General features: G+C 40.2%; 1 protein-coding gene across 1 annotated transcript in view; it reads right to left on the bottom strand.

Annotated features, from left to right (window-relative positions):
* Window positions 1-4,641: 4,641 nt before the first annotated feature.
* Window positions 4,642-24,944, bottom strand: part of Terb2 (telomere repeat binding bouquet formation protein 2) — a 20,962-nt gene continuing 659 nt past the window's right edge. Inside the window, exons 3-7 of the mRNA XM_052181468.1 lie at window positions 23,856-23,995; window positions 21,557-21,618; window positions 17,588-17,661; window positions 13,366-13,454; window positions 4,642-6,210 (exon numbers count right to left, since the gene is read on the bottom strand). Coding sequence (XP_052037428.1) covers window positions 6,065-6,210; window positions 13,366-13,454; window positions 17,588-17,661; window positions 21,557-21,618; window positions 23,856-23,995 — 511 coding nt within the window. The 3' untranslated portion in view covers window positions 4,642-6,064. The remainder of the gene's footprint in view (window positions 6,211-13,365; window positions 13,455-17,587; window positions 17,662-21,556; window positions 21,619-23,855; window positions 23,996-24,944) is intronic.

The following is a 24,944-nucleotide window of genomic DNA, read 5'->3' as shown; positions in this document are numbered from 1 at the left end:
GCTCAGTGGTTAAGGACACAAGTACTGCTCTTTCTGAAGAGCATTCAGTTCCCAGCACCCACATAAAGTGGTTCACAATTGCCTGTAACTATATCTCCAGGTCATATCACACTCTCTCTAGACAAATACACATACACATGATTTAAAATTTAAAAAGATTTATCTTATGTTTCGTGTATATTTAAAAGTAATTATTGGCTATAATTATTAATATTCTGTTGTATCAAGTAAGTAAAGTTCTTTAGCTTGTGTATTTAAGTCTATATGCTTGTTTGGTTTGCTTTTATAAGTTACTGAGTGGGAAAAATCTTCACTATGATTCAATATTTGACTATTTTCCTTTTAGTCACCCCACCCCCAACTGGACCACACTTCAAGTCCCTAGTTCTATAATTTCTTGCTTTGTGTTTTCTCTTCTTTTACTGTCAATATTTATTTGTTTATATATTTAAGCTAACATGAGTTTCATTATAAAATTTTCATACATACATATATATCTATATCTATCTATCTACCCACCTATCTATCTACCCACCTATCTATCTAACCATCTATCTATCTATCTATCTATCTATCTATCTATCTATCTATCTATCTATCTATCTATCTATCTATATCTTATTCATCTCTCTACCCAATTACCTTCCCTTACTCCATCTGGCCCCTCTTTCTGGTCTCTACCTCCCCCTAGCTTGTCACTCCTCCTGTTTCCATGTTACATGTACTCCACTACCCTATCATCTATGCATCTATCCATCCGTCTGTCCATCCATCCACCCATCTATCCATTCATCTATGTCCATCTACCCACCCACCCATTCATCTATCCATGTATCCATCTATACATCCCTCTCTCTCTCTCTCTCTCTCTCTCTCTCTCTCTGGTAGTGCATCCATCTCTAAGATTGCTTCTTCCCTCATAGTCCTCTACTTTGATGAACACACACACACTCAAATCCAGAGTCTATACATGAGAGAATACGTGCTACGTGCAGTATTCTGGCTTAGACCTCTATTTGTATCCATTTCCTGAAACTATCATGGCTTCCTTTTCTTTATGTCTGAATATGTGTTGGCATTCCTTCTAAGCTCTGCCCAACAGTTACCTGGCAACAGTTAGGTAGGCCTGGCTTGCTTTATAAAAGGGGATGTTTGGCCCCTAGTTGCTCTCTCTGCCCCCCCCCTCTCTCTTCACTCTCCCTAACCCCTTTCTCCCCTTCTGTCCTTCCCCTGCCCTCCCCGTTGTGTGTATGTGTATGTGTGTACTCCCTTCTCAACTCCCCTTCTCATGCCCTAAATAAACTATATTCTACACTATACCCATCGTAAGGCTGCTACCTCAGGGGGATGCCTCAGCATGGGCCCACTGAGGCAACCCTCCTACCTCATTGTACCATGCTCTATAAAACATATCCTTGGCTTTTTAGAAAAACAGAACAATCTGTACACACATTTTCTTTATTTGACAAGTGATAAATATCTAGGCTGAGCCGGTGTGGTGGCGCATGCCTGTATGTAATCCCAGCACTTGGGAGGCAGAGGCAGACGGATTTCTGAGTTCGAGGCCAGCCTGGTCTACAGAGTGAGTTCCAGGACAGCCAGGGCTACACAGAGAAACCCTGTCTCAAAAGAAAAAAACCATCTAGGCTGATTCCATTTGTTAAGTTACTGCAACAATAAACATGCATGTGTGTGGCTTGAGAGATGGCTCAGTGGTTAAGGAGGTCTTTCAGAGGCTCTAAGTTCAGTTCCCAGCATCCATGTCAGTAACTCCAACTCTAGGAGATCTGATGCCCTCTCTGGACTATGAGAGTGCTTGCATAACACACACACACACACACACACACACACACACACACACACACACACATTTTCTAATGTAATAAAAACAATTTTTTAAAAGATTTCCTTATTTATTGTATATATGTGAGTACACTGTAGCTGTCTTCAGACACACCAGAAGAGAGCATTGGATCCCATTAAAGATGGTTGTGAGCCACCATGTGGGTGCTGGGAATTGAACTTAGGAACTCTGAAAGAGCAGTCAGTGTTCTTATCCACTGAGTCACCTCTCCAGCCCCACAAATTGTTAATACAACAGAAAAACATGAACTCCCCAGTACCTCTATGGTATATGGACTTTGAGTCCTCCAGCTAAGACCCAAGAGTGTACAGCTGGGCCAGGGCTCTCTTTTCACCTTTTTGAAGAACCTCGATGCTGACTGCCATAGTGGTTGCCCTGTAATTCCAGCACGGGGACTGGAATGGAGTTGAAGCAGCAGGATGGCTGGGTGACCCCAGGGAGCCTCCCAAGGAGAAGTGGACAAGAAGGGTGAACATCAAACAGAAGAGCTCCATGGCCTCAGGCAGGACAAAGCCCAAAATGAAATAGAAGAGCTGTCGTTAGAGAGATGGGGACCCCGGGCAGTGGATCTAAAGCTGCCAAATGCTGTTCAAAGCAGGTCTGTCCCAGGTCCAGCCACGCGGATGGCGGAGCCAGCACTAGTAAACTTGGCTGCTGTGTCAATATCCTGGGAGACAAGTCTGGTCTGGAACGCCCATCTGGCCACCTGGAAGGGTTCTGCGTTAGGAAGGTGCTTAGACAAACGGCCTTCTCAGGAGGGAGGGAGGCACAGACCCCTGCTACAGGAGCAAATCAGAACTGAAGAAGCAGGCAGGGCCTTGGTGCTCTGCATCTTTCCCATCTCCCAGCTTAAGCCTTTGGACTCTGGGAATCAAACATCCAGGCTGATCATTTGTCTCTTAGAATGGAGTGATATAACATTTTTCTTTTATTTTATACAAGCCCACAGCCAAGCGACAGTAATTTTTTTAACCTGATTATTTTTATTTTACGTGCATTGGTGTTTTGCCCATCATGTATGTCTGTGAAGGTGTCAGATCATGTAGTTAGAGACAGTTATAAGCTGGCATGTGGTTACTGGGAATTGAACCTGGGTCCTCTGGAAAAACAGTCAGTGCTCTTACCCACTGAGCTATCTCTCCAGCACCCGAGACTCTAATTTTAAAGTGTTGGAATTGTTGAAAACTTTAAAGCTGGACTTTAAAGCTGGACTGGGTGCACTTGATGTGATAACACGGTCATGAGACTATGTGGACAAGGAGAAGAAGGTCAAGACTTAAAGGTGATGTTTGGGTATCTAGTTGACAGAGGATGGAACTGTGAGCATTAAATGAACTTGTCAAGATCTAAAACCACCCGGGAGATAGCCCTGTGAGAGTGCATGTAGGGGATTTTGTGGATTACAGTGAATTGAAGGGAGAAGAGCACTGTGGTGATGCCACTCCCTGGCTGGGGTTGTGGATTTTATAAATGGAAATGGGGAACTGAGCAGCAGCCTGCCTGCGTGTCTCTCCCCACCCTTGCTTCTTGAAAAAGGATGTAATACAGTTGGCTGCCTTAAACTCGTGAGGCCTTGAGTCCTCTGCCATGTGTCTCCTATCAGGTCCAATTTGGGCAGTTAGACAAAAGCCAGCAATCCTCAGGAATCAGTGAAGCAGGTTTCCTTTACCAAAAGGAGCCATTTCCCTTATCACTAAGGGACGATGGCTTATCAGAAAGGACAAATGGCTGTCCCTGGTGGTTATTAGGACATTAAGTGCATGCTGGGCTCCAGGCTCCCTCTGTATCACAAGGACCTGTTACACATTTCAAAGTCCACTCTAGCACCACAGCCCTTCTCACCTCCTCCCCTGAACTTCTCAACTCCTGGGCTTCTCACTGTCCTTATTAACCCCATTATGTCAGCTGATTCACTTTCCCAGTCTCTCTGCCCTGCGCCTGCTTCTTTCTCTCCTGGCCAGACCCAGTCTGCAGGCTGTGTTCAGCCTACCACTCTCTCTCTCTCTGCTCTGGCCTCTTCCAGATGTTCTGTCCTTCACATCTTCAGGAAAAACCTTAACCGTACCATGGAGCAGTCGCCATCAGTTTATGCGGCTCTGCTTGACCTATGAGCCAGAATAAACCCTTTCTCCTTAAGGTATCTTTATCAGAGTATTTTATCACAACAAATAAGAAACTCAGATCTGTCATTCTATTTCTTCACATTTCCAAGTCTTGAAAAACATATAGTATCAGCTGATTTTACTGTCCTTGGCAGTAGTCTAAAAACATATGTATTATATTTGCATTGTCTATCTGAAATTATAATCACTTGAAAAACATTTGTTTTGTTGGAGGTTTTTATTTACTATGTTAATGTATTACATGCTGGAGAAACAATAAATAATCTTACAATAATCTCAATGTAAACAACTTAGTGTAAACTTACGTAATACTCTTAATAATTAATTTTAAATCTACAGATATGCTTGGTTCCTATGTAAAACCTAATCATTAGAACGTGACTAAGATAAAGTGTTCAGGAAAAGACAATATTTAATGTTTCAGGAAAAGATAATGTTTCAGGGTTTTTTTTCATTTATAAGTTCAGAAGGACTTAACCACAGACACAAAAATAAGTAAGGAAAAACTACCAAACAGACAAAAATATATAATTCTCAAATGCTGAAGCTGAGAGTTGTGTTATAATTTTATGTTATGAAGTTTGAGTTGTAGGGAAAAGGTATAGTTATAGCTCACATACATCCAAATAATACACATACACACACACACACACACACACAGAGAGAGAGAGAGAGAGACAGAGACAGACAGAGACAGAGAGACGCTTTCTCTAGATAACTCTATACCCACCAGAAGAACAAGTAGGTCTAAGAAGACATCTTCAGAAAAATTCCATTTATGTCTCCAGAAAGTGATTAGCCCACCAAACTCTAAGTAAAGAAGTAATTTCATGGGAATGAACACAGGACCTCCTCCTTCTTCTCCTTCTCCTTCTCCTTCTCCTTCTTCTTTTTGTTTTTGTTTTTGTTTTTTTGAGACAGGGTTTTTCTGTGTAGTCCTGGCTGTCCTGGAACTCACTCTGTAGACCAGGCTGGCCTCAACTCAGAAATCTGCCTGCTTCTGCCTCCCAAGTGCTGGGATTACAGGTGTGTGCCACCACGCCCGGCTCTAGGACCTTCTACATGCTGAGTAGAAAGAAGCTTTGTAACTGGCCTCTTCTAACTTTTTTTTTTTTTTTCAAGACAGGGTTTCTCTGTGTAGCCCTGGCTGTCCTGGAACTCATTCTGTAGACCAGGCTGGCCTCGAACTCAGAAATCCGCCTGCCTCTGCTTCCCAAGTGCTGGGATTACAGGCCTGCGCCACCACTGCCCAGCCTCTTCTAACTTTTTATTCTGAGACAGGGACTTAGGAAGTTGCCCAGGTTGGCTAGGGCTTTCTATACCCCTGCCTCAGTCATCCAAGTACCTAGGTCAGTACTACCAAGCTCAGCAAAACTGCCTCTTGAGATTGCCACATCTCTAGATTTATATAAAAGACACAAAAGCTAGGTCCAGAAGTACACAGCTACAGTTTCAGCTTATTTGGAATGCACTGAGGTAGGAACAATACGTGGGGGCTAGAGGCCAGCTGGAACAACACAGTGAGATACACAGAGCTGACACAGAGGTTCCAGCATGGCCATACAGGAGAACAGGGTATGACTACCAGCTTGGAAAATCAGGAAAGTCATATTCCAATTTGGGTTGGGTCTCATTTAGTCACCCTGGCAAGACACTTTCCCAAGGGCTTCATTTCCTCATAAGCCACAGTGTTGGCCTCAAACTCTACCATGGGGATTGTGAGGCACCTGACTCACTATGTTTCAGAAACAAACATTTACAGTTCAATTATAGCCTCCTAATTTATTTTAAATCAAAATAACCTGACCAGCATCATAATTCAATAATTCAATATTGAACCTAGGGGAAAAAATACAATATTAAAGTCAAAATCAAAAGAGCCTTTGACAGAATTCTTGTAAGCATGTTTGGATGGCAATAACTCACAATTTGTGAATGTGTCACAGATTTCAGTGGTCAAATGATTCTGAGTTTTCTCAGGACACATATTAAGAAAATAATTCTTTCTCCATTCATATTTAAATTATACACATCATACTATTTTTATAAAAAATAAGTGACAAAATGTAAGTACAGCTTAACTTAGTTTCCTTCTTAATTTGTTTTTTATAGCAGACATATTAATTTCATTTTGAACATGATATGCCAAATATCCTGAGCTTCCAGGAATGAAGTCATGTAATTCTCCAAGGAATTTCTCCAAGGCATCAATTGATATATAACCTATAAAAATAAGAAGTAATAGATACATTTTAAATCCTATCATGCTATTTGGGTTTTAGTGTCTTTGATTTATTAGTTTAAAATTTTATAGATTTTGTTTTTAAATAAAAGAGTAAAGAAAGCCTGGTGGTGGTGGTGCACGCCTTTGATCCCAGCACTTGGGAGGCAGAGGCAGGTGGATTTCTAAGTTCGAAGCCAGCCTGGTCTACAGAGTAAGTTCCAGGACAGCCAGGGCCACACAGAGAAACCCTGTCTTGAAAAACAAACAAACAAACAAACAAAAAAGAATAAAGAAGAAGAAATAATGCTTTGAGAAGATTCTCCAAGGACAACCTTAAATCTTTAACTTCCTGCTTCTGTAGTACTGAAATGACTACCAAGTCCCAGCACTGGCGGCCGGGCTTTGTACAAGCTAGGCCGGCACTCTGCAGCTGAGCTACATCTCCAGCCCTTAACACTCCCCCCACCACTTAGTTTACAAAATAATGAGTTTTATCATAACCTTTCCATGCAAATATATGTGTCTCCTCTCCTCTCTATCTTCCCTCTTCACTGGCATACTTTTTTTTTTTTTTTGAGACAGGTTTCACACTTTAACCTAGTGTATGTTTGCATGGCAATAACTGTAGCCCAGGCTAGCCATGAGCTTTCAGCAACCCTCGGCTCTGGCCTCCTAAGTTATGGAACTATATGTGTGAACCAACACACTTAACTTTTTCTTCTACTTTTAAAAAACATAGGTACAGATAAGCAACTTGGATTACTGAGAGTATAGTTCCATATTGGGGCTGGAACATTAAGCACTTAAACCAAATGACTGCCAATAACTGATGTACAGACCTCTCTCCAACTGCAACAGCACAGCCATCACAGAGCAGACAATTCCAAGCACTGTAAAACTAGGATGATGTTCTTTAGTGAAAAATTAAAAGTCAGTACTGCTGTCAGTCAATAAAAGTTATGTGTATAATCTTGATGTCATTAATAACCTGCAATAGATATGAATGCCAAAATAGAATCCCTGCCTAAATGCAGACAGCTTAAGGAAGGAGTTAAATATCTTAAGTGGTAATGTAATAATTACCATTTTGAATTTTACATGTAATACAAATATTCGTGGTTTATACTAATACTAAACAGTGTATATAAAAATTTTTAGAAGACCTTTTTTTTTTTAATAATTATTTTATTTTTTGGCTTTTCGAGACAGAGTTTCTCTGTATAGCCCTGGCTGTCCTGGAACTTACTCTGTAGACCAGGCTGGTCTTGAACTCAGAAATCCGCCTGCCTCTGCCTCCCAAGGGCTGGGATCGAAGGTGTGCGCCACCACTGCCCAGCTAGAATATCTCAGGTATGCCTGAATTTAAAAGTACCATCAGTAGCAACAGAATTTATGCATATAGCTTGTTTTAGTAGTAAACAGTCTACTTATAGTTTGAAATGAATCCAGCCACAGAGATTAGTATCTCTCATCTATTTCAGTCATGGGCATCTACATCATTAGCTCTCCTGAAGCCCTTCTGCAACATCCCTGTGTCCCCACGATCTTGGCCTGCTGGGGAAGCGTGTGTAACAAATGGGGAGAGGCTCATTGCACAGACACTACCCAAGGTTTCTTCCTTCCTTCCTTCCTTCCTTCCTTCCTTCCTTCCTTCCTTCCTTCCTTCCTTCCTTCCTTCTTTCTTTCTTTCTTTGTTTCTTTCTTTCTTTCTTTCTTTTTTGTGTTTTTGGATTTGAGGTTTGGTTTTTTTTTTTCGAGACAGGGTTTCTCTGTATAGCTCTGGCTGTCCTGGAACTCACTCTATAGACCAGGCTGGCCTCAAACTCAGAAATCCACCTGCCTCTGCCTCTCAGAGTGCTGGGATTACAGGAGTGTACCACCACCATCCGGAATAATACCCAAGGTTTCTAAGCATGTAGTACACACATGCACTGGGTGACTGTTTCTTTTCTTTTCTTTTTTTTTTTTAAGATTTATTTATTTATTATATGTAAGTACACTGTAGCTGCCTTCAGACACACCAGAAGAGGGCATCAAATCCTATTACAGGTGGTTGTGAGACACCATGTGGTTGCTGGGATTTGAACTCAGGACCTTTGGAAGAACAGTCAGTGCTCTTAATCGCTGAACTACTTCTCCAGCCCTGGGTGACTTTCTAAATGCTTATTGCACACATATGTAGAGGGCACTAGGGCCTTGTACTCATAGAGAAGCAGTAAGAGACCCAGGAATGTTAACACACAGGGCGTCTCCTCAGTAGAGGAGAGAAAATAAAATACCTGCATTCCACCCAGAAAGCTGAGAATGGAGGTTGCTAATGACCTTTTTGCTATCAGAAGGGACAGACCTCATCCAAATTCTTCAGAATGATCATTCCAGATTCTTCCCTCCCTAGACCATTACCAATCCTTAGAGTATATGTCACATGTTCTTTATGGCCTGCTGGCCTATACGCTATCTGTTGGAGACCACACTTGATTCTAGGACTTTTAGCTGTTGAACCCACCCTCATGGTCACATGTACTTTATAAAAGGCTGCTAAGTAATCACATCTTAAGCTTTATTATGCATCTGGAATTGGAATTACTGTTATCTAGAGATCCTTTTCCAAATTTTACTGTGTTTCAATATGCCTTCAATAATCTGCCTGGTATCAGACTCTTCAGAGTCTGATCCAGGTTGATGAAGTCAATCTGCACTTGGGTTTTCATTCTTATCTCTTCCAGTGGCTGGCTTCCCTGCCTGGATAACCTGCAGGGACCCCCTCACACATACACTAAGTGAGGTTTCTAAAGGCATCTAGGAAAGAAATACAAAGTTAATTAGCAAATATATTCCTTCAAGGAATAAGTGTGCTGCCACGATGCTTCTCAGCTTTCATCCCGTTTTTGGCTTGTGACTCGGTCCCCAAGGTACAGACTTATGATTTCTCTCCCAGACAGCTCACAGGGACTCTATTATACCCCCACCCTTTTGTCTTAGAGCTGATAATTGTGAATAGAAGTTTTCCAAAAAGAAACTGCACCTTCTGTGAAGCTGATTAACTGGTCAGAACTTCTGACTGCAGAGAGGCTGACATGTTACAGTCTATTTACTAATACTCCTCTCCCACCTCAGAGTGCAAGATGACATCTTTGTGACCAGTAGGTAAAACGTAGCAGGCCCTGAGCTACCAAACCCAAGGCTAAGGGCATCACAGACAGCACCTGAGGGCTGTGTCAGATTCCCTGCTCTGCTGGTTCCCACCAACAAATTTAAAAAGTATCTTACATATGCTCATCTTTGTCTATTACTATAAAACTTCATCAAACTGTTACCATACCGGGACAAGGGATTTGGTATAAGCTGAATCTGTTTCTAGACCATGATCATTTATAGTCTTTAAAATCCTACCTTTTATCCCATTTGAGGAGACTTTTTTTTTTTTACACTGTCATCTTAAATTATCTAACCAATCTTTTCTATGGCAGATCAAAAGCCTCCTCATTCTGGAAGACCCTGTCCCATACCCTAGAAGGAAGAATGTTACAAAGGGAGCCTGGGAACCCTGCTGGGCCAGTCCAGCTTTTGGCATTATCTCATACCCTGCCTGGCGCACCACAGCTCAGCACACTTGCTGGCTGGGACTTGGCCTTAGTCAGAATCAACTGTCATCACTTACTGCTCATAGTTTTCTCTAAATTTTAACCTCCTTTTCCTTTTCAGGGGGTTGGGGGACTGGGTTCTTTTTTTGGGGGGGGTGGTGGTTCCTGAGACAGGGTTTCTCTGTGTAGCCTGGCTGTCCTGGAACTCACTTTGTAGACCAGGCTGGCCTCGAACTTAGAAATCCGCCTGCCTCTGTCTCCCAAGTACTGGGACTAAAGGCGTGCGCCACCACTGCCTGGCAGACTGGGTTCTTTTAATGGTATTAAAAATGGTCATTTGGTATAGCTTATTGGCTGAATGCCTGCTTAGCACACATGAGGTCTTAGGTATGAGTCCCACTAATCACCCCTTATCTCACTCCACTTCTGTGTGTGTGTGTGTGTGTGTGTGTGTGAGAGAGAGAGAGAGAGAGAGAGAGAGAGAGAGAGAGAGAGAGACCTTAATAACGAGTTAACCTGATGTACCACGTCAAAAATTAAAAAAAAGAAAAAAAGCGATGGTCAGTCCAGCACAAATCAGGTATTCAGTCCCACCACAACTCTTGTGGCTACAGACAAAGCAAGCTTTATTTTAGATACTGCTTGTTTCAGGGCAGGTGAGATGGCTCAGTAAGTAAAGTCACTTGCTGCCAAGTCTGGTTATCTGAGTCCAGTTAGGGTCCACATGGTACAGAGAGACTCTGTTCTCCACATGTACACTGTGGCACATGAGTTCATACATCTACATCATGTGCCAGCAGGTAGATATATACAATAGTGATAGGTAAAATTTAAATATACAGCAAAAACTTCATGAAATGATTACCATGTGGGAGCATGAAATCTGGGGAAACCTGAATCCGTACTCCTAAATCATGGTCACTCACATGCAGCTACAATAAATGTTATCTTCTGTGAGGTGAGAGCTGTTTCTTGTGTTGAAACCAGCCTCTAAGAAGGCCTTAACTAGTGGTCCCCACCTCTTTGTATCCACAAACTCATCTAGTCCCTGAGCACTTCCTACTTGGGCTGGCCAATGTGTTGACATGTCACCTTTGAGAAGGATGGACTGCTGTCTTGGATGAGACGGGGTTTCTCTGTGTAGCCCCAGCTGTCCTGGAACTCCTCTGTAAATCAGGTTGGTCCCAAACTCAAAGATCTTCCTGCCTCTGCCTCCCAAGTGCTGGGATATTCTATTACTTTTGGATCTTTTACTTGGAGAGAAACAAGCTACAATGTTTTAAATACACTTTATGAAAACCCCCATGTGGGGAGCTGGAGAGATTGCTTAAATGGCTAAAGATATTGGCTGCTCTCACAAAGGACCCAAGATTAGTTCCCAGTACCCACATGGTGGCTCACAACTGTCTATAACTCCAATGGCTTCCTCTAGTCTTTGGAGATATCAAGCACCCGGGCAAAAATACCCATGTGCATTTTTTGAAAAAATCCATGTAATAAATAAATACATAAATACATAAATAAATACATAAATAAAGTGCTTTGCCAAAATCCTCAAGGACCTAAGGACCCTTGCTGAGGGCCACCCCAGGCTTTGTGCACCCTGGGCACACACGAGCACCTGAGCTGTGTGCCTAGGTCTGTCTGTTTGCTTGGTTTGTCTTGATTTTTGGAGATAGATTCTCAACACTGAAGTTATGGTGGCTCATAACTCACTTTGTAACCCAGGCTACAAAGTCACAGTATTGCTTTTGCTCAGCCCCCAAATGCCTGTATTTACAGAAACTAGTACACTTTATGAAAACCCCCATGTGGGTATTCATGTTGTTAGTGATTCTTTTCTCTACTTATCACATAGGTAACTGATCAATTAGAATGTCTTATAGATGATAACAACTGATATCAAACTGAGGAGATAATAAAAAGAACTTTAAAAAACCCACTATTTTGGGGGCCACTTGACAAAGCCTAGGGATATTTATCTTTGGTTGTCACAGTTTGGGGAAGAAGCTGGCTGGCTGGTACCTAGTGGGAAACACCTTACAATCGCGCTCAAGGCAACACTCATCCATCTCTGCCCAGAGAACAACTTGTCCAGCAGTGCCCAAACTGAGAAGCCCTGCTCTAACACAAGGCTCTGGCTAGGGCTTTCTATAATCAAACACCTCCATTTATGCTATCTTTAGAAACTTAACAGTCACAGAACTTAACTCTTTTAAGATAGGAAGAGACAAACAGTAATAATGTTACTAAAATTGTTACATCCAGAGCCTAGACTCTGGCAGCCTTAGCAGGCCAGGCAGGGTCACTGCCCTCAACAGGTCAACTGAAGAGACCTGGTGGTATAATTTGTGCTTAATGAAAAGTGTCAGGCTTGGGCTTTAATTTTAAGGGGGATGGTACACTATCCTTTGGGATAAGAGAGTTATTAAATGTGACAATGAAATGTTAAAATCTAGTTCATGCTTGGGCCACAAGACTTTGTAGTAGTCTCCCACTTTCAGAACTGACCGCATCCTTCTGAGACACTGTCTCTCAATCCCTAGCTAACAGGGTGCTATATGGTCTCACCCCGGAGGGTGAGCTGATATCTCAGGGTCATATATCCTGCTTCCCACCCATTTCCCTGTCTCCTGCCTGGAATTAGATAGCAGCTGGCTGCAGGTGTCTATGAACCTTCCCCACCCCTGAAAAGTATAAAAAGACTTATGGCCACTTTTGCCATGCTGTCTGTCTCCGGTACTGGGGCTCTGAACTGTTCCAGAGCCCCCACATGCTGTTGTCTCTCTGTCTGTCTCTCTATGACAATAACTTTTCTAATAAAATAGTTGTCTCCTGCTGGGCGGTGGTGGTACATGCCTTTAATCCCAGCACTTGGGAGGCAGAGGCAGGCAAATTTCTGAGTTCGAGGCCAGCCTGGTCTACAGAGTGAGTTCCAGGACAGCCAGAGCTACACAAAGAAACCCTGTCTCGGAAAAAAAAAAAAAAATAGTTGTCTCCTGTAATCCATCTAGCATATCTCTTGCACCATCCCAAGCTGAAACCTCGTTAGAAGAATTATTAACACCATAAAACAGAAGGACATACAGCAGCATGGTGGGGGCTCTGAGCAGAGTTCAAGCCTCTAAGGTAGGGAGGTCCCTTCTCCAAGGTCTCAGAGGGAAGGGAAGGCCTCATGTTATGTGGTTGGTAAGCAGTCACAGAAAGGATCCAGCTGTCTCTGGCTCCATGGAGAGCCTGATTCTAGGCATGTATGAGGCCCTAGGTTCAACCTCCAGTACTACAAACACAAAACCCAAAGAACTGATGCCTGAATGTCAGAAACAAATGGCAACTGTCTCATGTAAGCAGGAGCAAGCCTCCCTTCTAACTAGAGACCCCTGTGTGGGCACAGAATCCATAAAGCCCATGCATGCATGGTCCATTTTTCAGGGGACTGTCTGGGCAGACAAATGGCACGTCTCCTATCACCGTGGTATAAGAAGAGGCTCTGCTTGGTAAAGTTCTGCTCTACCCAGTCCCCTTGCTTCTTCCCTAGCTGAGGTTACACTAGTCATTACTTCAGTTTACCTGTCACCATGTTGTTCACGGGATAATTCTGAAGAGGGAAGCACATCTGATTTTCTATAACTGGAGTTCTTATGAAATGATTCTCAGCACTAAAAATGAAGCATTCAGAAAGTCACATTGATATTTGATTTTTAAATTTATATTACAAATGAGCTCTAATGCCAGACAAGGTATATAATAATTTAATACTTCTTTAATCAGGTCTTATTCTTACTTGGTAAAAAAATGTTAATTGTGAGCTTTCTTTTGTGATATTAAGAAAGTCTAGGGCACACATAACGATGTCTGGTTTTCTTAGCTACTTCACAAATTAAACAATTATTGAATATACAGAGGCCTGGGTCATCTCAATAACCCCCAATGCATAATAATAATTTATAATAGGGCTAGGAATGTCTCAGTGGTAGGACTTTTGTCTAGCATGCATGAGTCTGAGTTTAATCCCAGCACTGTAAAAAATGTAAAATAATTTATTATATACATACACAACCAACACATATATGTATACACATATATCACCTTACATATGCCAAAGAAAAGCACAGTGGACTCTATAAATGGCCACAGGACTTATGTTCTTCAGTACTCAAGTTATTGAGATTATTAACTAGCACAGTACTCTATACATCAGCATAACAAATAAAAAAACAAGGTGGGGAAAACCACGAAGCACAATGAAATATTGAAGAACTTCTAAGGTTTGCCTTAGATCATGGGCCTGCCTGCATATTTAAGATAGCAGCTTAGAAGAAATCAGACCATACCTCCCCTATCATCTGTCCTCTGAGGTAAAGAATTGACAAGCTCTGCACTGTGACACAAGCCCAGACTGCTCCCTTTACTATAACAAATATGATGGAGCATGGAACAAATAGCTCTGATGTCCCCTGAAACTGGCTCCAAGCTATGGCTCCCCTACACCTTCAACAAAGGATTTCTAACCCTTTCTCTGTCTCTTGTTCATTCCTCTGTCGTGTGTTGGTGACAACCAGCTCTTACTTATGTGACGCTCCTCCCAGACTAGAGGACAGCATCTTGTCCTTGCGGTCCTGCCATGCTGTCTCTGATACCATGCTCTAACCGTCTCCATTGCTCTCCTCCCTCAAGCCCCCTCATGCTGCTCTGGTGTGCTGCTGTCCTCACAATCACAAAGCTTTCCCTCTCAAGTTGACCATGCCCCATCATGGTTCTAAGGCTCTCCCTCCTAGAAAGTTCACCACTGCAGGGGATTTCAACTTACTCCTTTTCTGAATTTATAGCTTTGCTTTCTTACAGTCTGTCCTAACACTGAGGTATAACATTAAATAAGGTTTTCAGCCGGGCGGTGGTGGCGCACGCCTGTAATCCCAGCACTCTGGGAGGCAGAGGCAGGCGGATTTCTGAGTTTGAGGCCAGCCTGGTCTACAGAGTGAGTTCCAGGACAGCCAGGGCTATACAGAGAAACCCTGCCTCGAAAAAAACAAAATCCAAAAAATAAATAAATAAATAAAAAATAAGGTTTTCAATCTTAGGGGAAACTAAAATGCAAAGCCAAGAGACTTCAAGATGACCTCAGCTCTACAAACTGTGTTATTGTACAATAGAAGACAGGGCTAATGAGTAGAATTATTTCTAATTTAAATTTCTATTATTCTTTTTTCTATGTCTCATTTTCATGAATTAATTGGATTTACATTGTTTTCAAATTTTGGCATTTTTGAAACAGAGTCTCATAAAGCCCAGGTTGGCCTAAAACTAGCTACATAGTTGAGAATAACCTTGACCTTTTAATCCTTCACCTCCAGGGTGCTATGATTATAGGCATGTGTTGTATGCTTGGTTTATGCAGTGCTAGGGATCAGACCCAAAGCCCAGGCACACTCGATAATCACTCTAACAACTAAGCTAGATCCATAAGCCTGTTACATTTATTGTAAAATAATTTAAAACCACTAAAAATTTAAAGTGTATGTGACTTTAAAATTTGAGGAATATCTGAGAAGAGGAAAATAGCACAGTGGTTGAGAGTTTGAACTCCAGATCTAGATATGGTTTCAAATTCAGCTATTCTTTCTGGATAAAGCTTAATGAATTATTTAGCTCTCCAGATTTATATTCTCAATTGTAAAATGAATAGGGCTCATTGCATATACGACCTGTGAGAATCAAGTGAAATATTGTAAACCAGCAGGCACAGTGCTGCATGCCTTTGATCCCAGCACTTGGGAAGGTAGAAGCAGGTGGGCCTCTGTGAGTTTGAGGCCAACCTAGTATATAAAGGAAGTCCAGGACAGTCAGGGCTCTGTTACATAGAAAAACCCTGTCTCTGGCTGGAGAGATGGCTCAGCAATTAAGAGCACTGACTGCTCTTCCAAAGGTCCTGAGTTCAAATCCCAGCAACCACATGGTGGCTCAGAACCATCTGCAATAAGATATGACGACCTTTTCTGGTGTGTCTGATGTGACAGCTACAGTGTACTTACATATAATAATAAATAAATCTTTAAAAAAGAAAAAAGAAAAGAAAAAAGAAAAGAAAAAAGAAAATCCTCCCCAAAAACCAAAGGAAAACAGGAAAAGAAATATTGTGAACTGCTTGTCTCACAAATGCCTTGTGCTTAGCAAAGGTTCAATAATAATATACCATTTAGTATGCGCTTACTATCAGTAGGTGCTTCATGCAGATAGTTCAGGATGTATTCTATTTATGTTCACATTGCACCATCTGGTGGTTCAATAAAGAAAAGGCTCTGGCTGGAGAGATGGCTCAGCGGTTAAGAGCACTGCCTGCTCTTCCAAAAGTCCTGAGTTCAAATCCCAGAAACCACATAGTGGCTCACAACTATCTGTAATGAGATCTGATGCCTTCTTCTGGTGTGTCTGAAAACTTAGCAATAAATAAATCTTTGGACCAGAGTGAGCATGGCCAGAGCAAGCAGAGGTCCTGAGTTCAATTCTCAGCAACCACATGATTGCCTGCAACCATCAGTATACTCATATACATAAAATAAATAAATAAATCTTTAAAAAAGGCTCTACAGAAGTAGTGGAGGTCTGAAGCATAACAGGATAGGGCTGCTGAACACATGAACTCACAGTGGCTATACTACATGCATAGGACTTTCACAAAATCAAGCCAGCCACGATCCAAGATGAGTAAGGCAGGGGCTCTCGAAGCCCCAGCCCTAGCTGAGAAGCTGTTGTCATAGATCACTACTATAAGGGAAGATTTGTTCAGGATGCATCCCCAGAGGCTGCCAGTGCTCCAGTACATGGTCCTACACCCGTGCACACTAAGTAGACACATCAGGATTTTAAGGGACAGAAAAACCAGATGCAGTGGTGCACACCTGCAAGCCCAACATGAGGAGGCAGAGGCAAGAGGAGAATCTGTCAGTTTGAAGCCATCCTGGTCTACATAGTAAGTTCCAGGACAGCCAAGACTTTAGAGAGAGAATACATGAAATTGGGAGAGGGGTTAAGGATTAGAGGGAAGGGAAGTTAGGTAGATTTGATTTTAAAAATGCTTAATATGCACTATGAAATTCTTAATTTAAAAAAAATTGAAAATTAAAAAGAATCCTAGGGTATATTCACATAATTGAACTTTGTTTAAAAACAAAACTCAAGAGTATCTTCCTATGTAGCCTAGGCTAGCCTGGTGATCATTTTAATCCCTCTAATGCCAAGATTTCAGCTAAAATGTAAAAATGCCTGGCATGCTGTCATGTATGATGTATGATTGTGTGATTGCATGCTACTGTGTGTGTACACATATGTAAGCATGCCTGTGGAGGCCAGAAGCTGATTGACAGTATATGACTCATCAATATTTCATCATCACCTTCTTTTTAATTATTATTTTTATTTTATGTGCATGAGTACTTTGCCTGCATGTATGTATGTGCCCCACATGTGTGCCTGGAACTCTATGTCAGAGGAGGGTGCCAGCTCCCCTGCAACTGGAGTAACTGATGGTTGAGCCACCATGTGGCTGCTGGAACAAAACCCAGGTCCTCCATAAGAGCAGCAAGTTCTCTTAACCAGTGCGCCATCACTGAAGCCTCACTTCTTTCTAGTAAAAGTTTGTATGACTTTGAACAAATTAATCTTTTTAATCTTAGATCTCTTTGTCTATACATGAGAATAGTAATAATGATAATTTCAGAGGAACTGTGAAAGATAAATCACAATCAAGCTCAAAGATTCTCTATTCACTTTGAAGACACAAAGTAACCAATACCTTTTGGAAAGTTCTCCTTTGTGTTCTGTTGTTGGGCCAATGTTTTCCTTTTCACTTGATGTCATTCTATCATGCTGTAAATTGCAAAAGAATTCACAGTTAAAAATTTAGCAACTAATTATCTAATCAGTAATATTTTAAAAGATTTATTTATTTTATGTATATGAGTACACTGTAGCTGTACAGAAGGTTGTGAGCCACCATGTGGTTGCTGGGAATTGAACTCAGGACCTCTGCTTGCTCCGGCCCCACTGGCTTAGGCCCAAAGATTTATTTATTATTGTATGTAAGTAAACTGTAGCTGTCTTCAGACACACCAGAAGAGGGCATCAGTGTTTTTTTAAGATTTATTTATTTATTATATGTAAGTACACTGTAGCTGTCTTCGGACACTCCAGAAGAAAGAGTCAGATCTTGTTAAGGATGGTTGTGAGCCACCATGTGATTGCTGGGATTTGAACTCAGGACCTCCAGAAAAGCAGTCAGTGCTCTTAACTGCTAAGCATTTCTCTAGTTCCTAATCAGTAATTTTTAAATTAAGTTAAAATATATATCAAAATCATCTAAATTTGTTTTATTTCTAGCCATAGTACCCTAGTAGGGAAGTTTATGAAATTCTGTATATATACTCATAGAACTATCCTTTTAGAACATAAAGGAAAACCAGAATTTTTTTTTTTTTTTTTTTTTTTTTTGGTTTTTTGGATTTGGTTTTTTGGAGACAGGGTTTCTCTGTGTAGCCCTGGCTGCCCTGGAACTCACTCTGTAGACCAGGCTGGCCTCAAACTCAGAAATCCGCCTGCCTCTGCCTCCCAGAGTGCTGGGATTATAGGCGTGTGGAAGACCAGAATTTTAAATGCCAGTTATAGCTGTAGCCAGCAACTGAACTTTGAGGGAAATGGAAGGAGAATATAGAAAAGAAGAAAGAAAAGAAAACCAAGCATCACAAACTTAAGACTTTCTTAAAACCTTTGAAATCAGTATTCTTCTACTTCCTATAAACTACAAATCAAAAAACTATGAAGTTGAATGAAGTAATGGTGATGGAGATATTTACCTCTGAAGTTGTGACAGAACTAAAAGTATATTAAGCTTTTCTAAAACACAAATTACTAACGTGCTTGTTCCTAATATATTTAACACAGTCATTAGAAAATTTGGTATTTAGATCATTAATCTTCCCTAAGTAATAATAATGCTCCAAATTACTTACTCCAGACTTATCTTGTTGTTTTCATTTGATAGTATAACTTTTTGCTTATATATGTGATTACAGTATTATAATAGCTAATATGTAATATTTATATATATATTTTGAAGGAATGGAGAAGATCCTTTTTCAAATGGTAATGGCTAGTCAATAATCAATAAAAGAACGTTATGCTGGGCAGCGATGATGTATGCCTTTTATCCCAGCCCTCAGGAGGCAGAGACAGGCCAATCAATCTATGTGAGTTTGAGGTAAGACTAGTCTACAAAGTGAGTTCCAGGATAGCCAGGGCTACACAGGGAAACCCTGTCTCAAACAAACAAATAAACAAACCAAAAAAGAGATGTTATATTAATATTTTCATGTATCTGTCTACCTGTGTGTCTGTGTAAGTATATGTCACATGTGAGCAAGAAATGCCAGAGGCCAGAAATGCTCATTGGAGCCCCTAAGCTAGAGTTGCAGGCAGTGGTGAGGCACGGGACATAGGTTCGGGGGTTCAGTAGTAAACTGAACTCTGGACCTCTCAAAGAGCAGGAAGTAGTCTTCACTTCTAAGCTATCCCTCTGGTCTCATACTAACTTTTTAACACAAAAGACATTAGATTAGGTTGAGGCTAAGAAAATTTGGTTCCATGGTACTAATATCTAGTCATGTGAACTAAGTTTTTTTAAATCTTCTGTTAGTGTCAGCATTTTTGTTGTTGTTGTTGTTGTTTTTTTCTTTTCTTTTTTTTTTTTTTTTGATTTGGTTTTTTCCAGACAGTGTTTCTCTGTATAGCTCTGGCTATCCTCAGTCTGTTCAAGGCCAAGCTGGCCTCGAACTCAGAAATCCGCCTACCTCTACCTCCCAGAGTGCTGGGATTACAGGCATGCGCCACCACTGCCCGGCTTAGTGTCAGCATTTTTATTAACAAAATTAAATGACCTTTAGGCTCCTTTAAGTACAACAGTACTGGTATACTGGATAATTTGCCAAATAATAAAAAAAAAATCCATCATCGCTTATGTAGAAACACTGACAAATAAGAGAATAGATGTTTTTATAACTTATCACCTTCATGCCAAAGATCCTGAAGAGACTATTCTTTTCAAATGATGATACTCTGGGAATAAAAACAAATTAGTGGTCCAGTGGGACAGCTCAGCAATTAAGAGTGCTTGCTCAAAAAAAAGAAAAGAAAAGAAAAAAGAAAGAAAAGAAAAAGAAAAAGAAAAAGAAAAAGAAAAAGAAAAAGAAAAGAAAGAAATTTAAGCCAGGCAGTGGTGGCACACGCCTTTAATCCTAGCACTTGGGAGGCAGAGGCAGGTGGATTTCTGAGTTCGAGGCCAGCCTGGTCTACAGAGTGAGTTCCAGGACAGCCAGGACTACACAGAGAAACCCTGTCTCGAAAAGCCAAAAAAAGAAAGAAAGGAAAGAAGGAAGGAAGGAAGGAAAGAAGGAAGGAAGGAAGGAAGGAAGGAAGGAAGGAAGGAAGGAAGGAAGGAAGGAAGGAAGGAAGGAAGGAAAGAAAGAAGAAAGAGCTTGCTGCAATCCTGATAGCCCAAGTGTGAGTTCAGGAGCCCACAGGGCGAGGGGAGGACCAACTTCCCCAAGCTGTCCTCTGACTTCCATGTGTGTGCTGTGGCACGTGCATACATACGCACATACAAATACATTTCTAATTAATGAAACTAAGATGAAATATGTAAATTAATTGCCTGGCTGTGGAAATATAGATTTCTCTCTATTGTTTCAGTCTGAAAAAATTAACATACTAAGAAGTTTTAAAATAAAATAGTAAAATACTATATAGCTTACACTCAGAATTTGCTACCTTGAGTGTGTTCTTTTCAGCTTTGTGAGACCATTTAAAAATATAACATCTCTATTCCTTAAGGTCTAGTATGAATTTTCTCAAAAATATATTTTTTCATCTTTATAATAAATTAGCATACTTAAGAAAATTTAACAAATCATTATTATCTAATATCAATTTTTCCCAGCTATGTAGATCAGGGTGGACTTAAACTCTCAGAGATCTGCTTGTCTCTCTGCCTCCCAAGTGCTGGAATTAAAGGCCTGTGTTACCATGCCTGGCAAAATGCTTCATATATATTCAAGGCTGCCCTTGAACTCGCAGATATCTGCCTGCTTTTGCCTCCCAAGTGCTGGAGAGTGCATATGCCACCATGCCTGGCCTGATCAAGGTTTATACATCACAGTTGGTTGTTGTATCTCCATTTAGAACCATCTTCTTGCCTTTGTTGTAAGTCACTTCCTGGATTCACGATTAAGACACAACTGGATTTTGGTTAAGCATTTAAATAACAATGTAACACAGATAATATTGTGTACTTATTATATCACAACAGACTAAGTATACTGAAATGTCATTCCAGTATCAGTGACAGGCTTTCTTGAACTTCTAATCCTCCTGCTCCTACCTCCCAAATGCTAGGATTACAAACATATGCTATCATTTCTGGTTTTTATGCTGTGCTGAGGACAAAATCCAGGGCTTCTTGCAAGTGAAACAAACATTCTACCAACAGAGCTACATCATTAACAGCTGAGCACTCATGGTTCTTAATGAATGGTTTAATTTATACAAAATACTTCAATGTATTATGTAAAAACAATGTGAAACCAGGTAATATTCAATAAAAGCATCCCTTTAAATTCCTTAATCTAGACTGTTGATGCAATGTCACAGATTATATTGCTTTCAAAATTTTTGAAACTGTATATCCCAGTCAAGTACTTTAATTTCCTCTTACCTTTGCTATCTGAAATTTTTCATCTCGTTCCCAAATAAAACTACCAATTTTTCTTCGTATTTCTGTAGTGAGAAAAACAAGTTCAATACTTTTTAAAAAGTAATTTCTGTATTTTGTATAAAGTCTGAAACTTATAGGTCATATTTATTCTACTTGAATCAAAATAACCTCTTAAGATACTTGTTTAAAGCCCAAATTCCTACTGAATTAGAGCAATGAAAAGCCTAAGAATTAGAATTTCCAATCCACTTTCCAAATGTTTCAGTACATTATGTGAATCATTTTTTCTTGGTGTGTGATGTCTGTGTGTGTGAAGAATTCAAATATTCAATAGGAGTGATAATTTAAAATAAGGTTACTAGATCAAATAGTTATTCAATAAGACAAGCTCCTTGAAGGTTAAGTTTTTGAAGGCAATTTAAGGCCAGCTGGGGGTACCTAAGAAAAACGTGTACAAAAGAAAAAAAAGCTTATGGGCATGATGGTTCATATCTATAATCGGGACACTCAGGAGAATGAGGCAGGAGAATGGCTATGAATTTGAGACTAGCCTGAGCTACAAAATTAGTACCAGGTCAGCCAGAGTGACAATAAGACCCTTTCTCAAGAATGAAAAAGAGAAGACCTGGAGAGATAGCTCAGTGGTTAAAAGCACTGACTGCTCTTCCAAAGGTCTTGAGTTCAAATCCCAGCAACTACATGGTGGCTCATAATCATCTATAACAAGATCTGATGTCCTCTTCTGGAGTGTCTGAAGACAGCTACGGTGTACTTACATATAAATATTATATATACTAAGTATTATATATATATATAAGTAACATAAATATAAAAAAGTAAATAAATCTTTTTTAAAAAAAGAATGAAAAAGAGAGAGGTTTAGGGTTATTTCTAACAAATCAATTTTACCATAAGTCATTAGTGTTTGCATAACCACTTAGACAACTAAGTGTTATAACTAGCTTCTGCTGGAACACTAGTTACAAGAAACCAATCTTTGAGGATTCTAAGGGCTATTCTATGAAAATAATTTTAAGTTTTGGGTTTGTTTTTTATATTTTCATCATTGGAAATCTATGAACAATTTCAGTTTGTCTTTCTAGAAATGAACATAGAATTATTGTGTAAACAAAATCCTCATTAAGAACTGAGTAGGGCTCAGAGGTTGAGAACACCGCATGTCTTCCAGAAGACCCTAGTTCAATTCCTGTCACCAACATGGTGGCTCACATCCATCTGTAACTCCAGTTCCTGAGGATCTGATTGATGCCCTCTTCAAGACAGCACAGGTACCAGGTACCACTGTGGTGCACAGTCATACATGCAGGAAACACACACACACAATAAGTTTTTTTTAAATTGAGTAACTAACATAAGACCTATAAAAAGAGATATATAATGTTACGTAGATCTCCTAGGTTAAGCGCTGGACAAACATGATAAGAACACATTCCAAGCAGGGAAAACTGAAAGGACCAGTTTCAAAAGCAGTTTCCTTACTTTTCTTTCTCTCTTCATAAAGTTGCTGAAATAATGTGAAAGTACTTACAAAGGTATAATGAAAAGCATAAATATATGTGCTTATTATTATAACAATCATTTAAAGAAATATTAGAATGAAGAGATTCCACACTAGCAAAGAACATATTTATTAAATCCTCACCATGTGTAATACACTTTAATCTATGACCTCATTTTATCCTCAAAATCACTTGGAAGTCACTAGCATGTTAAATCACAAAACACTGGGCATGGGCTACACATTTTGTATGAGGCCAGCCTGGCGTATATAGTGAGTTCCAGGCCAAGCAGGACTACATAATAAGATTATGCCTCAAAACAAACAAACAAAAAATATTAAGTTTTGGATCCTAGCTGGTGAGCACTTTACTTTGAGGGTAATATTTACCAGTCTTAATCACAAGTGAATTTTCACACTGTATTTGTAACCTGGCAAACAAAAAAGCTAAATGAATGTGTGAATGAAGAAAGCCAGAATATTCACTCATGATATCTGATTCCAAGTCCAAATTTGTTTCACGTATATTAAATGATTCAAAAATTTCTGCGGGTAGTGGTCTATAATCCCAGCACTCAGAAGACTGGGATATGAAGTGAGACACTGTCAAAAGTAAAAACAAAAAACCAAACAGACAAAAAAAAAAAAAAACACCCCAAAAGCTAAAAACCAAACCACAAAATTTCCAATTGAGACTAGAGATTGGTTAAATTAAATTTGGTTATCTTAATAGGGATTGGCTGGGTTTGGCAAACTGATAGGTTTATGATCTTTGCTAACCTTTTTGCAGACATGCAGGAGGAAGAACAAAATGGCCTAAGGCCACTGAATTTTTCATTTCAGTATTAGCTACTGCAGCAAGATAGCAGGCATGAAAAACTGTAGCATTATCTTCTATGTACTCGAGGCTCTCATATATTCTAGAAGAAAGGAAATCTATGGTTATGAAATAAACAAGAATGTATTCAAACTTTCAAAAGTAAATCAAAGACTGGAAGTAGGAGACTATAAGCACTAAAGCATACATTTATGATATATTCCTCTTTCCTGGCAAGAATGAATTGATTTCAGGTATAAGACATTACCCAGTTTGGGGGCCTAAGTGTAGGCAAATCTTAGCTTTAGAGTCGGTAAGTGATTGTATGAATTTATAAAAGGCTTAAAACAGGATCTGGAGAGATGGCTCAGTGGTTAAGAGCACTGGCTGCTCTTCTGGGAAATCTGTGTTCAATCCCAAACATGATAGTTCACAACTGTCTATAACTCCAATTACAGGTAACCCAACACCCTCATATAGACATACATGCAGGCAAATCACAAATGCACAATAAGTAAATAAAAGGCAAGATCCTGCGTTGAGGAGGGGGAGGAAGAGGAGGAGGAAGGGGAGGAAGAGGAGGGGGGGAAGAGAAGGAGGAGGGGGAAAGAGAGGGGGAGGAGGAGGAGAGTCTTAAAACAGTAGTTAGCCGGCCATCAACAGTGTACTGAAAGCCCAAATGAGTTTTACTCATAGTCTCTGCCATTAAAAGAAATTAATTCTGAGTTAAAGAGTGGGCACACAGTAAGAGAAGCTTTCACATGCAGAAAACATTTTTTTTCTCAGCCTGTGAAAAAAGAGAAGAAAGATATTAGAAAAAAACACACATGAAGGAACAATAATGACACTTAAGGTTGACTAAACAGACTGTGAAAGACATGGACATTTAAAGAGGCTTTAGCTAAGTCTAAATCTGAAGGGGGTTGGGGGACAGGCCAGGAGCAGATCTCTGCTCAAGAAACAGCTGACAGTTCTGAGGTGATAATGGTGTTAATAAAACAGCAGCAGTAAGGAGGAAGTACCCTTACTGAAGCTAGTCCATGGCCTCAGGC

The sequence above is a fragment of the Apodemus sylvaticus genome, chromosome 5 (assembly GCF_947179515.1).
Source record: "Apodemus sylvaticus chromosome 5, mApoSyl1.1, whole genome shotgun sequence".
Lineage (NCBI taxonomy): Eukaryota > Metazoa > Chordata > Mammalia > Rodentia > Muridae > Apodemus > Apodemus sylvaticus.
The sequence above is the reverse complement of the archived record's forward strand: the minus strand, read 5'-3'. Positions and strand labels throughout refer to the sequence as shown.